Consider the following 17,500-nt stretch of genomic DNA (forward strand, 5'->3'; position numbering starts at 1 on the left):
GTGTAAATATCTAATGTCGACGTTCACAACACTTCCAAACGAGGCCACAGGAAGTGTATACCATTTCATACCATTGAAGCAGCTTGTAATGCCTCATCTTGTGTGTATAGAGCATCTTTGTTTACACCAAAGGAAACCAAAGAGACGAGAGAGGAACAGATCTAATGTTTTCCCTTGTCATGTCGTTTCATTTGATTCATTATCAGAGGATGAAAACTGGTCGGTATTTCACAAGAAAAAAATAGGCATGATAATAAATTTGTATGGTAGACATTGATTTCCCATCCCATAAATAATCTCACAACCCCCAAAATGATCTTGCCGCCCCCAGATTGAGAACCACTGTGTTACAGTGCAGAACAGGACAGAACATGCCTGTACATTACAGTACACTATAGTACAGTACTCTACAGTATAGTACAATACAGTTCAGTACAGAATAATACAGTACAGTACAATACAGCCCAGAAGTACAATACAGTACAGTACAGTAGAGTACAGTACAGAAGAGTACAGTAGAGTACTGGAAGGACAGGACAGGAAGCAGAGTGTCGGTAGAATTAAAATAAATAGAAAACGTTCTGTAAAATCTTTTGTATCTTTTGTATTTTTTCTGTGTGTACATGCATGTGTTCCTTCAGTTGTGTGAGCTCATTTAGTGTGTGTGTGTGTGTGTGTGTGTGTGTGTGTGTGTGCATGTGTACCTGCGTGAGTGTGTGTGTGTGTGTGTGTGTTGGTATTTCATTCATGTGCATGTGTACATGTGCAAGTGTGTATTTTTTTGTTTATTCATGTGTGTATGTATGTGTGTGTGTGTATGTATGTACTAATATCTATATATTTGTGTGTGTGTGTATGCGCATATGTCCAAATATTTATATACTTCTGTGTGTGTATGTGTCGTGTGCATTCATGTGCATGTGCACATGCATGTGTTTGTGTGTGTGTGTGTGTAGATGTTAATGAGTGCCTCCAGCCGGGGCTGTGTGAGAATGGGATCTGTGTGAACACCAGGGGGAGCTATAGCTGTGTGTGTAGGGCGGGGTTCATCCTCGACGCCTCACACGGAATCTGCATCTGTAAGTAACACACACACACACACAGACACACACACACACACACACACACACACACACACTCACACACACACTAAAAACGTCGGAATGCCATCGTCGCCTCAACCGCCGGCTTGGGAATGAAAACAGGAATAATGCAGATTCCAGGTCAGGTTTTCCCAAATCTGTCTTAACACTGAGTTTGTCTGTGTTCCAAAGACTTTGGATAATTGTTGTCCTTCAGAAACCAGAAATAAATCTGGTTGATTTCCCAGTGGTGAACTCAGATAGTTTTGTAATCAGGCAGGAATCTAACTTATTTTCTCCACCAGCAACAGTGGGTTGTGAATTTTGAGATGCTTTTCACTCTTTTATCGGCCAACTAGATCTTTAGACTAGAAAGGGTTCGGGTTGCAGTTCAGATGATGGTTGATGATCTGTAGAGCGGACTGCTGCTGTGTTCATGTCATATCGGATTTACTATAAATACGAGCTGCCACATGGTAAAAACGTCTGCTGCCTCCTAGTGGTGATTACCAGTAGAACATGTGGGATTTTTTTAGCAGCTCTGATTTCTCCCACTTGGTGTCACAAATTGCTGAAGTGTGTCGACACAGGCAGCAAATACTGCAGTTAATCCACCGATGACAGCAACCCAAGGTAATAAAAATCTAAATGATCAGATATATTCACACTAATACAATCGACTCAGGAAAACAAGCGATATCTGCTGCAATTTGTTTCTGGTTGATTTGTGAGTTTCTGATTTGATCCCCAGCAGCCTTCACCCTTCATTCTTCACAACTCTTCATTCTGTTTTGAAACTATTAAAGGGGGGGTATCCTAGGATGTGGCAATTCTTAGTATTTATGGTGATTTTGGTACTTGGAGGTGTGAAGTAATCGCAGTAAAAAAACTGAATCATATTACTATGCCGTTTCCCCACAGTCACCAACTATAAAACACGCCCCCTTGTACAAGCCAGTCAGATTTTACTCCAGTTTCTATGTAGACACGGGACTGTCTAAAATCGACCAATCAGCGCTAAGAGGAAGGCGGGCCTTCCAGAATGGCCAGCCAATCAGAGCAGTGGCTCATTAGCATAAGAAGCTGCTTATGTAAAACGACTTATTTTCTTGTAGGTGGGAAACAAACACTGGGAAGTGAATAGCTAAAGCTATAACTAAATGATTTTTACTGAAAAAAATTAACAGATGTATGTTATAGACACCAGGTAATTATATAAAATTCCTGAAAAAGCAAATGATACCCCTCCTTTAAGTCAGCGAAACTCATTGTTCTGAACTCCTCATTCTACTGAGGATGAAAGGAACTCTTTTATTAGAAGTCAGTCCTAGTTCTACTGAAAGTACATCTATATTCCATTGAAAGTCCTTGGGACTCTTTCTTCAGTTGAAACTCAATGGAACTCTTTGTTCTGTTTAAGGTCAGTTGAAATCTCAATTGAAAGTTAAGGGTTTTCTCTGTTCTGCTGAACATGAATGGAACTCTTGTTCCACTTAAAGTCAACCCATTGGAGTTCTTTCTTCTGCTGAAAGTCATTGGAACTCATTGTTTTATTGAAAGTTAACAGAGCTCTTCGTTCTGTTGAAGGTCAATGGTACTCTTCGTCCTATTGAAAGTCAGTGGAACTCATTCTTCTGTTGAAAGTTACTGAAACTCTTCATTCTGTTGAAGGTCAGTGGGACTCTCTGTCCTATAGAAGGTCAATGGGACTTATTGTTCTGATGAAAAGTTCATGCAATTCCAATTCTCTGTTCCAGTGAAGGTGAGTGGAACTTGTTATTCTGTAAAAAAGATTTATGGAACTCTCCGTTGTATTGGAAAGTCACTGGAACTCCCTGTTGAAGATCAGTGGGAACTCAGGTGTTCTTAGATGCTAAGATGGTTTTGTGAAGCCTGACCGTTGCTCTGCATATTCCAACCGGCATTCAGTGTAGAGGAGGAGGAGGAGGAGGAGGAGGAGGAGGAGGAGGAAGAGCGAGGCTGCTGCAGGATGCTGGTCAGCCTGCGAACGAATGAAAATGAATGATAAATAATGAAAGCTCAATGCTGGTTTTAGCCTGAGAGCGTCTCTGTGTTTCCAAACTGACTGGACTTGCACCTGCTTGTGTTTGTGGAGCGGTGTGTACTGTGTGTGTGTGTGTGTGTGTGTGTGTGTGTGTGTGTGTGTGTGTGTGTGTGTGTGTGTGAGGCAGTGTAAGCCTTCACTGTCTGCTGTCTGTTTGGTCAGTGACGGTCGTACTCGTCTTTCTGTTGCCTGCAGAGGGAAACACTCAGATAATCAGCCTTTTTGTAATAGAGATCAGTCTTTCTCTTTCTCGGTTTGCCTATTGCTGTTTTTCCTGCCTGTCTCTCTCTCTCGCTCTCTCTTTCTCTCTCTCTGTCTGTCAGTCCAGGCCTGATCAAACTCATGGCTCTAACGTTGTCTGGGCTACATCAGTGTGTTGACAAATCCCAGTGTGTTGTCTGTGGTCTTGATGAGGGTTGCTGTCTGTCTGTCTGTCTGTCTGTCTGTTGACGCCTTGTTGACAAAAGCCTGACTTCCAGAAGATCTTCCTTAAAGGTGCTCTGTGTATCATCGTAACATCAATAGATCATTACTACATTAATTTAGATGTTAGTATAATTATAGTAAATGTATTTTGTGCCATAAATTGCTTCACGGCACAAAATAGCATCTGTTTTACTTTGCAAGTAATACACAACTTTATTGACCTTATTCACACAGCGGCCACTGTGAACACTTGGTGGAAAATTCTACTCATAATATTGCCATATATATATGAAACTAGCATTACTTCAACATCTAAGTGAGGACTTCAGATAGATCTAACAGCTAGCAATCTCAGGAACAGCAACGACAACAACTGCTTGAATTTAGAAGGGAAGTTAGTTAGCTAGCTTACTAGTTGGTGAGCTAGTGAATCTGTGAAAGATAAATGTTTGTATGATGCATCTTGGTTCACAACAGCTACGGAAGCCGAGAACGGCCGTGCTTGCAATTATTTTTTTAATGCCGTTATCTTGAGATCACGAGTTAATTATCTTGTGATCTCGAGAAAATTAGCTTTGTTATCTCGAGATAACGAGATAACAAACAAACCCATTATCACGAGAAAACAAAATGTTGTTTCCTCTTATTACTTATAATGTTTATCAGAGATCAGGAGTCATGCCAGCATGCAGAGCGTCTTGACAACTGTAGCAACTGATTTAAGCTGAAAATCGTAACTGCAGCAAACAAAAATACACATTTATGTCTTGACTTCCTGTTCAGTTCTGAATCCTCCCTGACAGTCATGACAGTGATCTTGAAGGCTGAAATCAGGTGTGATCAAATGAACCAGACTCTCATTTTCGAGTTCTCCATAATTATCCCGTGATCTCGAGAAAACAAAAGTCGTTTTCTTGTGATAAATTATCTCGTTATCTCGAGAAATCTGCCTTTTGTTTTCTCGAGAAAACAAGATAAATTAACCCATTATCTGGAGAAAAGAAGCTTTGTTATCTCGAGATAACGGCATTAAAAAAATAATTGCAAGCACGGCCGTTCTCGGCTTCCGTACAACAGCAGCACAGAGCTGACTGGACTCGCTCTTCCAGGTAGAGTTTACCACCCTGAGTGTTCAAAATGGCCGCTGTGTGAATAAGGTCAATTCCAGTGCCACTATTCTAACTGCAGAGTTTCAACTTGACTTTAGTTTACCTTCCTCTGAATGCATATTGGCTGTTCAAGGGCTGTTATCGGCTCTTACTCTTCTTCTTGCTCTTCAAAACAAACACACCTGAAGTGATAAATAGGGAGAACATCCTCTTTGCAAAAGGAAACAACAGGGTTTGTGGGAAATGCAGTCTTAATTCTGAGAAACACAAAATGTTACACGTAGCACCTTTATTTCATATACTGATGAGGTTTTGCGCCCCTGAGAAACTTTCTGTTCGCCTTGCATTGTTTTTCACTTTCTTAAAGTCTAATCAAACTACAGGGTGTGATTTCAGAGCTTGCTTGATTTGTGTAGTATGTGAGTCTCAGTTGAGGCTGTGGTTTCTAAGCTGTTCTGTTATCTTCCTGTTGATTTTAGCCTGAAGCAACCGGGGAATGGCATGCACCGATTCTGCATGTGGGGCTCGGCTGGTGTCTTGGCTTGAAGTCTTATCGGATTCCTGGATTCACGAGTCACAGTATGTCTCTGGAACCTGATGTTATATATTTCAAAGGACTTGTTTCCTCTCCTCCCCAGCCCAGAGTGTGATTTCGGAGGAGAAGAGTCAGTGTTACAGGGTTCTGGGTTCAGGTCTGGGCCCGTCCTCCTGCTCCCTGCCCATCCTGAAGAACATCACCAAGCAGATCTGCTGCTGCAGCCGAGTCGGCAAGGCCTGGGGCCCCGACTGCCAGAGATGTCCCTACTTTGGTTCAGGTGGGTTACCAATGGATTAGAGTTCAGTAGAGTAGAATAAAGTTGACAAGGCCTGTGGCCCCGACTGCCAGAAATGTCTCTTCTTTGGTTCAGGTTGGTTGCCCATGGATTAAAGTAGAGAAGTGTACAGTAGAATAAAGTTGACAACGCCTGGGGACCAGACTGCTAGAGTGTCATTACTTTGGTTCAGGTGGATCACCAATGGATTCAAGTAGAGTACAGTAGAATAAAGTTGGCAAGGCCTTCAGGCAAGACTGCCAGATATGTTACTACTACTACTACCAGTACCACTTCTACTACTACTACTTTGGTTGAAGTTTGTTATCAGTAGAACATAACTGAGAGGAGTAGAGTTGCATGGAGCAGTGTAAAATCGAGTATCAGGCTAGTAATCACAGAATAAACCAAAGCAAAGAAATCACAAGAAAATGTTAGAATGCAGTTGAGTAGATCAGGGCAGCAGGTAAGGCTTCAACCGTCAGAACAAAAGAGAATAAAATAGAGCATGCAGAGAACAGTAGCTCTGACGACTAGAACATTTACTGAAACACAAATATGACACACTGACACACACTAAACTAGTCCAACCCTTGTTTTATGTGAAAGTTTACCCATCTCTCTCTCTCTCTCTCTCTCTCTCTCTCTCTCTCTCTCTCTCCCCAGTGGCGTTTAAAGAGATCTGTCCAGCCGGTCCTGGTTACCACTACTCAGCTTCAGCCCTGCAGTTCAGCCAGAGAGTCGCAGAGCAGCTGGGGAGTGGAGGACCGCCCCTGGTAAACCAGAGTACCCAGGGTAACCAAGGTAACTAGGGTAACCAGAGTAATGAGGGTAACCAGAGTAACCAAGACAGTACAGTGTGAGTACAGGGGCTACCATCCAGACCAACACCGTCTCAGAAATCAGCACAGACTCTGAAACGTAAATTCCGTGTTGTGACATGAAAAATGAAAGGATTATGTGACAGAACAGCTCCTGTATGTGGACTGGAGATGCATTGACCTGTTTACACTTGGATTTAAAATGCGTCATGGGCGATCGGATCACAAGTGGACAGCGCTAAATACAAGTGGAAACGACCACCAAGACGCATTTGACCACATATCTTTCGTGGTGTAAACGCTAATGCGTCCTGATGCGTCCCCGACAAGGACGTAACAGGAAAATACGTCATCAACGCAGTCAGTAACTAAGTCTGAACACAAGTGGTCAGCTGGACACCTTGGAGACGCATGATAAACACAGGTGTAAACGGCGATGTGTCTCGGATGTCCACTTGTGATACGATCGCCCAAGATGCATTTTAAAACCAAGTGTAAACAGGGTGGCCAAACGTGTCTCTGACCTCCGGAGTTGGTTTAGAAGATCAGATCTTCAATGCTTGTCTGTATTTTCTGGGTTTTTGTGCAATCCGATTACAAACGATCACCCAGGACATACAGTGACAACTTGTACCACCTTTATCACCGCTACTCTCTCCATTTTCATCCATCCATCCCTCCTTCATTCCCAGGTCCTGGCTCTGGCTCCAGCAGCCGGCCCCAGCAGAAACCCTCCACCGCTGGACAGGCTGCCGGAGCTTCAGCCGGTTCTGGGTCAGCTGGTACCGGCGGATCCGTCACCGGTCGTGGTTCAGCCGGCAGCGGCTCTGCCACCGGCCAAACCCGACCCAGCCAACCCTCCTCTGGTGGTTCAGCGACGGCCCAGGCCAGACCGCAGCCCCCCCCGGCCAGCGGCTCGCTCCCCTCCAGGCCCCAGCAGGGTGGCAGCACCACTCCTGCCCAGAGCAAACCCCTGACTCCAGGCAGGACGGGGACCCAGAAGCCTCCCCAGATTGCCCAGACCCATCGGACCGCCCAGACCGCCCAGACCTCCCAGACCCACCGGACCGCCCAGACCGCCCAGACTGCCCAGACCCACCGGACCGCCCAGACCGCCCAGACCTCCCAGACCGCCCAGACCGCCCAGACCGCCCAGTCCCGGCCTGAGAAAACACAGCCGAGGCCGCAGCCGCCCTACACGGCAAGTGAAGGTAACAGAGGCTTTATCACGCAGCTAATTATCACGTTTAACGGGGACTATTTCCATATTTTCCATTACGGTTATGAACTGCTGGTGGCAGTGAAGAGGCAAAACAAAAAAAACCTGATCTCTTCACATTCAGTTCTGGCAGAGTGGAATGACTTTTGATACAATACGATATGCAAACATTAAAGCATTATAAAGTCATGTTAGAAGAAAAAGTAATCTTAGTAAAAACAGCAATCCATGCTGTTCAAGATTATGTATTACGTTAGTCAAGGCAGCAGTTTGTCTCTGAGCTTTTTAATGTATTTTGGAAAACAATGGGAGTCTATGAGTTCAAACCTGCAGTAGAACAGACAGTAGGAGCTTCTGACTGTGGAAATACATCAGAGGATTTAGACTTTTCATGGGAGATAATGGAGACAGGAACAGAATAAAACGACACCAGTGTTTTCCTTTTCACCCCTCGTTGGTTTCGTCCCCCCGCAGGGAGGACGGCAACCGTCTCTGTGTCCCGGCCGGATCAACCAGCAGGCCGAGGGGACTCTCTCCCCGCTCCGCCCCAGCCTGAGAGCCCCGTCTCTGGGTCGCGGCCCGTCGGAGGGCTCCCCCCGATCCAGACGACCCGGCCCGCCAGAGTCCAGACCAGTGAGTACGACCAGACCCCAACGGCTAGTTTTATAGACTTGAATTTAGAATTAGTATTTAGTATTTTTTTTTTAATGATTAGTCCTTTTTTATTTTATCTTCTATAGTATAGAGCTGATTGTTTTATCTGTCCTGGAATAGCAGGTGAGTGGGGTTTACTGCAGTTCAGATATTTCAGCTAAGAAAAAAGTCTAGTTTTTGTAATACTTGCTTGTTATTTTCTAAACTTCCTGGCACTTATTGTATCGTCATATGTACAGAAAAAATTCCCATCTGGCCACTGAGGAGGATAAAACAAACTATAAAAAATATTTATTTGACTCAGGTTGTCTCCCTGTTTTCCACTGAAAAGGCTCCAACCAGGACTCAGGCATCTGTGTTCAGTTACAGAGGAGGAATACCAGCTCACACACACACACACACACACACACACACACACACACACACACACACACACAGATAGATACAGATTCACACGTGCACATCCACACATGAATGCACAAACAGACACGTAGACACACACATATATACATTGTGCACACATACACAAACACACACGTGCACACATGAATACACAACTAATTACAGACACACACACACACACTCACACACACACCTGTGTCTGCACATGTAAGCCATTTTCATGTGATTTCTTGCCAGCTGACATCTGACTTTGAACAAAGAATCCGTCTGTCTCTGCTGAGGAGGAAAACACTTTTGTTAATTTTCCATAATTTCTGTCCTCTGTTGTCCAGAGAGACTCCTGCTGAGCTCCAATCCAAACAGATCCCCCACATTACAGGAACCCGACAGTAAGGAACGTCACTCTGCCCACACAGCTGGAGGGCCGGAACTGTAAGAGCAAAAACAAAAGGGAGGCCGAGAAAACGACTTCATTATCTTCGTCTTTGTTATTTCCTGCCCCGACAAAAGTATTCTTGCTCGAAATGTAGAGCAGGTGCGTTTCCTCTTATGGCAGCGCTCCAAAATCCAGAAAACAGCGAGACCTGAGCTCTAGGGCCGCACGACACATCGCTTCAGCATCGTCACGGCGATGTGCGCATGCGCAGTAGTCACATGGCAGGACGTGCGATGTCAAGTAAGGCGAATTAACTCAAACACGTCATGCTACAAAAAACTCGGAAAACTCGCATGGTTCTCATTTTCCATGACTGATCTACAAGAGAAGTCTGTCTGATAGAACATAATTTACTAGAGCTGCAACGATTAATCGATTAATCGATTAGTTGTCAACTATTAAATTAATCGCCAACTATTTTGATAATCGATTAATCGGTTTGAGTAATTTTTTTAAGAAAAATACGTCAAAATTCTCTGATTCCAGCTTCTTAAATGTGAATATTTTCTGGTTTCTTTCCTCCTCTATGACAGTAAACTGAATATCTTTGGGTTGTGGACAAAACAAGACATTTGAGGACGTCATCTTGGGCTTTGGGAAACACTGATCCACATTTTTCACCATTTTCTGACATTTTATAGATCAAACAACTAATCGATGAATCGAGAAAATAATCGACAGATTAATCGACAATGAAAATAATCGTTAGTTGCAGCCCTATAATTTACTCAGATTTAAGGGTTTGTTATAAGAGTAGCGTATGTTACCTTTCCAGCTTTCGCGGCTCCGGACCGTAGTTGTGATCCTCTGGTGTTGTGCTAGCCTACTTTAGCTTAGCCTGGCTCGTAGCTGGTAACAACCAACTCTACGGAGGCCCTCTGGGGTCACATGGTAGAAAAAAAAACTCGATGTGTAAATCTGTGCGAACGGATTTGTAAACCGTTTCACAATCCGTTCGCACAGTTTACAAATCCTCCATAAAAGCTGTGAAACAAAAACACAAAGCTAAATCAATTTAACTAATTTCACTATCGTTAAATCTGCCGTTAAATCTAGATAACATTGAACTTACTTGGTGGATGTGGTCACCGCGGTCCATGCAAGGCAGGTCCACTCGCTGAAGAACGGAAGAGTGTGTGTAGTGCACGGATTTACAAATCGAGTTTTTTTTTCTACCACGTGACCCCAGAGGAGCTCCGTCAACTCTGCAGTGGAGAACTGGCACTTTATTTCGGTACAGCGGTGAACATAATGCCTCTCGGTGACGTTCTAAGCTCTTTTCCCGCTAACTGTGGTAACTTTACTTAGCATCCTGTAGCTCACTATAGAGCTATTCAAGTCATTTGGTGAAAATTGCTGTATTTTTTCATATTGCAATATATATCGCAGAAAAATAAATATTGCAATGTCAGTTTTTTCCAATATCGCGCAGCCGTACTGAGCTCTGTTTGCCATTTTTTATTTTTATTTTGGCTTCATCAGGCTAAAGCGTTTCGGTGTAAAACCTCCATCAGAGCATCATTACAATACTGGGACCAGCCTCTCTTTTTATACTGCAATAGTGATTGTCCACAGGTGTGTGGGGGCGGTTCACAAGTGAATGTACACATACACATACATATGACAAATTACAACTTACATTTCATAATATCTGACACAGCAACATGAGTCATGATGATTCGACAAAAAATTAAATATTCCTCATAATGTCTCTCTCTCTGTCTCTCTCTCTTCCTTTGGCTCCATCTTTCTTTTTTGGTTATTTTTTCTTCCTTTAATTCTATCTTTCTTTCTTTCCTTGGTTCTTTCTGATTATTTCTTTCTGTCATTCTTTCCTTCTTTTGTTGTTTTTATCTCTGGTTCTTTGGTTCTTTCTCTCAGTTTCTCTGTATTTTGTGCTCATTCTCTCTCTCTGTCTCTCTCTCTCTCTCTCTCATCCCCTCCTTCCCTCAGTTCAGTTCAGTTCAGTTAAATTCAGTTAAATTCAGTAACTTTATTGCCATGCACTGTGGATAATATTTGCTCTGAGACCCAGTCACTCCCGACTGACTCCTGATCAGTTTTTAAATATTTGCACAAAAAGTTCAGCCGGCTGTCAAATCATGACATAGGGATGAATCCACTTGAAATTCAGAAACAGGAACATCATTTCAAAGAGATCTGCCAAAACAAACCGGAAGGAGAAGCTGCACACTGACAGCAGAGGAGGGAAGATCCACACAGAGGTCAGCGATGCTAAAGTGACTCGTCATTTTCTCCCATTTTTGCCTCGTTAACCTCTATGAGGGTTAACGGTCTGTGTAGCAACGTTCCCTTCACATTCCCTTCTTTGCTGTGTGAGTGTCGGTTATCTTGTTATTTTTTATGTTTATTGTTCCTACAGCCAACGCACCTGACACTGAAAAACATTTGGACTGTTTGGACGCACAGATGTTTCCTGATTTTTGAAGAGATCTGCCAGGCCACATGTTGATATGTTGAGATCTGAGGAAAATACAGTCATTTGAACTTCTGTTGTGTTGTGGTAATAACTAGCAATTTAATACCCATGATGCCTTGCAGGGCTATTAGGGAACTCAGTGCATTCCTTGTCATGCTGTGGTAAACGGTTCATCGCTGCTAGCTGCATGTGTAATTGTCTTTTTAAGTCCAGATGGTGAAGTGTCATTGTTTTTACATGATGAATGCTAAATTAATGTAAAAAGGAAAGGAAAGACTGAAGTCATTGGTATAAAAGAAGCATCAAGTATAATTGGATGTGTGTGTGTGTGTGTGTGTGTGTGTGTGTGTGTGTGTGTCTCAGCGGTGCGAGGTGTGTGTGAGAGCAGACCAGGTGTGTGTGGACGTGGCCGCTGTGTGGACCAGCCAGGTGGAAAACACACGTGTGTGTGTGATCAGGGCTACCAGCCCAACGCTCAGCACACCTTCTGCCAAGGTGAGCACACACACACACACACACACACACACACACACACAGTCTAAAGTACACATGCTTGGACAATTTGATCTGAGTTGATGCTCCTGACCTGTACATATTTGTACATATAGACCCATGTCAGTTACTTCCATCCATAAAGCTGATCATGTGAAGAACAGCGATGCACATTTACACTTCCTGTACATCTGTTGTTGCACAGAGCGATAAATGTGTTACTCTGCAAACTGCAAACATCTGGTAACCTGTAAATCTGTCGAGTAAGAGTTATTTATTAGCATTATAAAGATGCTGTGACTTTTTTAGTATTGGTTACTATTGATTCATTATTGTACTTATCATATAATATTGTATCAAATCTTACTGTATCTTATTGTATTGTGTAATATCGTATCATAGTATCATATTGTATCGTATCATAGTATCGTATCATATAGTATTGTATTGTATCATAACATAGTATCATATCCTATAGTATCGTTTTGTATTTAATCAAAACTTATTGTATCTATTATATCATATCATATTATATTGTATTGTATTATGTAATATTGTATCATAGTATCATATCGTATCGTATCATAGTATTGTATCGTATCATATTGTATTGTATGTTATAGTATCGTATCAGTGTTGTATCGCATGGTATCGTATTGTATCGTATCGTATTGTATTGTATCATAGTATCGTATTGTATAGTATAGTACTGTATCGTATCGCATCGTATAGTATCATAGTATAGTATCGTATCATATCGTATCATAGTATCACATCATTTTGTACTGTATTGTACCATATTGTAGTGTATGATAGTATAGTATTGTATAGTATCATGTAGTACCATAGTATTGTATCATTCCGTATCGTCTAATATCATAGTATCGTATCATATTGTATCGTATTACAGTATAGTACCACAGTATAGTACCGTATAGTATCATAGTATCGCACCGTATCATATCGTATCATATTGTATAGTATCATATTATATCATAGTATCGTATCTTCTTAGTATCATAGTATCCTATTGTTTTCTATCATATCATATAGTATCATATTATCGTATGTCATTGTATTGTATCTTGTCTTAATGTATCGTACCGTATCATATTGCATCTTATCGTATTGCATTGTACTGCATCGTATTGGAACTTATTGTATCTAATCGTATCATACTGTATGTTATCATATCTTATTGTATCGTATGCTAACTTACCATAGCTTGTCTTACTGTATTTCATCTTATCGGATCTTATCACATCATATTGTGTCATATCTGATCGTACCGTATCTCTTATCTTACTTAACATACACATGCAATGTGTGTGCAAACATGCTGCACACATACACACCCAGGCCACAAACATTTATTTGTATCACAGTCCCAGTCTCAAAGAGCTTCACATTATGAAACAAGAGATAAAAACGGTGTCACTTAACCTTAGAGCATCAGTGAGAACAAGGAAAAACTCCATCGAAAACCTCTGTGTCTCTACTGTGTGTGTGTGTGTGTGTGTGTGTAGATGTGAATGAGTGTGTCCAGTCTCCAGGTGTGTGTTCGGTGGGAGAGTGTGTGAACAGCGTTGGAAGCTACAGGTGTGTGTGTCCGTCTGGATACAGGAGCAGCAGCCAGCAGACCGGCTGTCAAGGTGAGCTGCAGCTGCCAGAACACCTGCTTGATTTTCTACATTTCTCTACATTTTTCTACATTTTTCACAGTGAATTGGTTCAGAGTGTTGTAGGGAATCTGAGGGGGAAAACAACACCAAAGTTTAGAGCTTATCTTATTTGTTAGGTGTTCAAGGTACTACAACATTAACTCTTCTGATAGAAACAAGTATTTTCCCCTCTAATTAAAGGCACGACTTGTATCATTTTTAACCAAATAAAACCACCATTTTTAACCAAGTAAACTATATTTAATTAGACGTGCTAAATTGTTCTTATCTTATAAGTGTTTCTAATTTTGAAGCTTTTTAAAGCTGCTACATGTATCATTTTAACCATCAATCTATCATTGTTAGATTAATATTCCTGCCTGGGTCTAATGACTGTAAACCAGTGAGAGCCTGATGGACACGATTGGTCTCCTCTATCTCACAGCAGTAGCATTGTTAGTTCTAGTGTTTCTCCACATTAAGACTACATTTCCCATCAGCCCCGTTGCCTCCTGCCCCCCCTCCCCCTCCCTGAAGAGGATCAACATGTTGGAAATGATTTCTCCATCTTCTCCTTTCCCTCCTTCCACCATCTGCTGCCAGAAACTCTTTCAGCTTAAGCTCCGTTTGCTCTGGAAGAACAGAACCTCTTCCTGTTTTGTGCCGTAAAGCGATCCAGCAGATTTCCCTCCAGATCCACCAGGTGGAGAAACTATGGAAAATAGCATTCACTACTAATTCTACTAATTCCACTATCTCATAATTAATGTGCTGATGATTCATTGGTGGTAAAATGATACAGAGAGCAGTTTTAACTGAACCCAGTCCCATCAGAGTGAGGCTGTCGGCTCAGCTCTTCTTCTTCCAGCTCTGCTCAGTACATCTGAATCCTTCGTGTTTTTTTTTTTCACTCCACTTTCTTCATTCACTTCCATATAAAATTTAGATAAGAGAAAGTGCACTAAAAATGAACTCTGTTTGTTTTCACATGATGGAGGGAGGATAATTTATTTTTCCTTGAAGGCCCAGAACTGAATACCTGAGTCACTTCAGGACTGCATTTGATTCCAGCTCCTGCGGTTTCTAAGGAAAATAAATCATCTCTACATGTGAAAACACAGACGGTTCAGTCTGAGTGCACTTTATCTTCTCTATTCTTTATGTGGAAGTCAATGATGAAACTGGACAGAAAAAAAATATTGAAAACTCCCAGCTACATCACATTAGCTACAAAAAAACACAAGAACTAAGTGCATCATAAGCCTGAGTTTGCTTTCATTAAGATCAGTTTGTACGTGGACCTGCACAACTAAAGCCACGCTGCTGTTATTTCTGTACTGATCCACTCCTCCAGATGTTGATGAGTGTCAGCAGAATCCCTGTAGCAACGGTCGCTGTGACAACACACCTGGCAGCTTCAGGTGCGTCTGTCGCCTCGGTTACAGGCTCGACGGCAACACCTGCACAGGTAAGACAGACGACACACCCGTAAACCAATGTGATGTATTTCCTGTTGAAATACAGGATGTTGAGACATAAAGCAGGGAGGGATCATTCAGAAGTGCAAACCAATGAGAGATCAGTTAGGGAGAGAAAGGCAGTTTGATTGGATGGGAGGGGTGGAGGGGCGGGGCTGTTCCAAAATCTGTGATGTTTTATTGGTTCGAGTTTTTATTTCCGCCTCCTGGTGCAGCATGAGGTCACCAGTAAAGATACTCTGTTTTCCAGGAAATAAAAGTAAGATTTTGATCTAAAAAAACAAAAAGAAATTACAATTTTGTAAATTATTTTCACATGTATTGTTAAATCTATATATCTATTGTGATGGGAAAATTCGATTTTCATTTAATTTTGACCTTAAGCAAGAGCAACTAGACACAAAAAATCTTTGTCAATTGAAATGAATTCATGTGGTGGATTTGCCCAACCTTAAACACTTCATGCTTAATATTCTGATATTATTGTGTTTACATGCAGAATGCGTATAGAGTAAATGGATTAATGTTCCTCTATGAGAAACTGAGACACAACCAGCAAACCTCTGGACCTGTGTGTGTGTGTGTGTGTGTGTGTGTGTTCCAGATGTAGATGAGTGTGCGGACCCCCTGCAGTGTCCAGGTCAGGAGTGTATAAATAGCCAGGGGTCGTACAGGTGTGTGTCCTGTCAGCCGGGATACGGACTGCTCAATGGGCTCTGTACAGGTAACACACACACACACACACAGACACACACACATCCAACAACAGAAATAATGTTTTTCCATTGCATTCTATCCAGAGAGGGCTTTCAGGTGATGCCCCCCCCCCCCCTCTGGCAGCCATCTTGGAGGTCCTCAGCTCTGTGAACAGCTAACTGTGTTTCTGGCGTCTCAACAGAACTGAACAGACGGTTAATTTCTGTCTGTTTCTGACTGAACTGATCATTTCATCACTGATCCATCTGATTGATTTAGTGTTTAGATAATGTCAGCTTGTTAGCTAGCTAACCATAGCATCTGGTCAGCAGTTAGCCTGCTGGCTAGTTAGCTAGCTAACAGTTTGTTCAGGTTAACTGAGCTGACTCTTCTCAAGCTCCAACTCTTCATGTTTGGAGTAGAGACTAGGGCTAAAGACAAGACAGTTTACTGTGTCACAGGAACCTACATTTGGAAACAAATCCACCTTATCACACTATTCACTTTTACTGAGAACGTTACTGAATGGATCTACAGCCACACCACAACAAGCTGACTCAGCTGCTCTCTGCTGACAGCTGCTTCACACACATTTACACTTTATTAACACACAGTTCTCTAGTCCTCCAATATGGTGTCAGTTGTTACTTGTTGGTTTCTGACCCAGCTGTCAGCCTGTATTGTCAGTAAAGTTGTGATTGTCTCCAGACATCGATGAGTGTCGGCAGGCTCCCTGCTCCAGCGGTCCCTGTGAAAACACTCCCGGCAGCTACCGGTGTGTCTGTCGCCATGGTTACAAGGTCCAGAACAACACCTGTGTAGGTAAGAGGTGACAGTACTGCTGAGCAGACACTAAACCACAGAACCCAGCTCACTGCTGCAAAATGACACTGATTGGCCCAAAGGGGAACTGCAGTTACATCTCCAAACAAGGTGACATGTTGGATTCTGATTGGCCCCGCCTGGACCAATCAGGAACCTGCTGCCTGTTGTTTCCTGTTGCCTTGCTGATGAATTTAGATAGGAGGGCTTCATTCCAAAATGCTGTATATCAGTTTTAGGCAAAAAATAACAATGATTCTACCTTCAGAAACAGAACTATTTTGTCAGTGAATTGTGTGTGTGTGTGTGTGTGTGTGTGTGTGTGTGTGTGCGCGTGTGTGTTCTCAGACATAGATGAATGTGCAGAGCCGTCTCAGTGTCCAGGTCAGATGTGTGTGAACTCTGTGGGATCGTACCGCTGTGTGTCCTGCCGGCCTGGATACACACTCACCAACAGACAGTGCACCGGTGAGACGCACACACACACACACACACACACACACACACACACACACACACACACCCCAAACCATGCATTGACATATACATGCACAAACACAAAAATGACACACTGACACACACTAAACTATTCTGTTTTACATGAAAGTTGACCTCTCTCTCTCTCCTCTCTCTCTCTCTCTCTCTCTCTCTCTCTCCCTCTCTCTCTCTCTCTCTCTCTCTCTCTCTCTCTCTCTCTCTCTCTCTCACTCTCTCTCTCTCTCTTCAGATATAGATGAGTGCAGTCAGCCTGCTGCTGTCTGTGGCAGAAACTCTCAGTGTGAGAATACTGCTGGCAGCTACAAGTGTCACTGTGGAGCGGGATACAGGCTGCAGGGCAACACCTGTACAGGTAGACACACACACACACACACACACACACACACA

The 17,500-nt window shown here is 42.6% G+C and overlaps 1 protein-coding gene across 1 annotated transcript in view; it reads left to right on the forward strand.

The window, feature by feature from the left end:
* Positions 1-895: 895 nt before the first annotated feature.
* Positions 896-17,500, forward strand: part of LOC139653660 (latent-transforming growth factor beta-binding protein 4-like) — a gene marked incomplete at its 3' end in the record, with an annotated part of 24,804 nt that continues 8,199 nt past the window's right edge. Inside the window, exons 1-13 of the mRNA XM_071530572.1 lie at positions 896-1,079; positions 5,321-5,497; positions 6,161-6,298; positions 7,008-7,526; positions 8,009-8,167; positions 8,923-8,979; positions 11,830-11,961; positions 13,485-13,610; positions 14,974-15,087; positions 15,702-15,821; positions 16,502-16,615; positions 16,964-17,083; positions 17,343-17,465. Of these exons, the coding sequence (XP_071386673.1) occupies positions 896-1,079; positions 5,321-5,497; positions 6,161-6,298; positions 7,008-7,526; positions 8,009-8,167; positions 8,923-8,979; positions 11,830-11,961; positions 13,485-13,610; positions 14,974-15,087; positions 15,702-15,821; positions 16,502-16,615; positions 16,964-17,083; positions 17,343-17,465 (2,083 nt within the window). The remainder of the gene's footprint in view (positions 1,080-5,320; positions 5,498-6,160; positions 6,299-7,007; positions 7,527-8,008; positions 8,168-8,922; positions 8,980-11,829; positions 11,962-13,484; positions 13,611-14,973; positions 15,088-15,701; positions 15,822-16,501; positions 16,616-16,963; positions 17,084-17,342; positions 17,466-17,500) is intronic.

Source organism: Centroberyx affinis, unplaced genomic scaffold (assembly GCF_046629955.1).
Source record: "Centroberyx affinis isolate AG114_WGS23_722 - 3 ecotype Tasmania unplaced genomic scaffold, CSIRO-AGI_Caff_v1 ptg001941l_1, whole genome shotgun sequence".
In the NCBI taxonomy this organism is placed as follows: Eukaryota; Metazoa; Chordata; class Actinopteri; order Beryciformes; family Berycidae; genus Centroberyx; species Centroberyx affinis.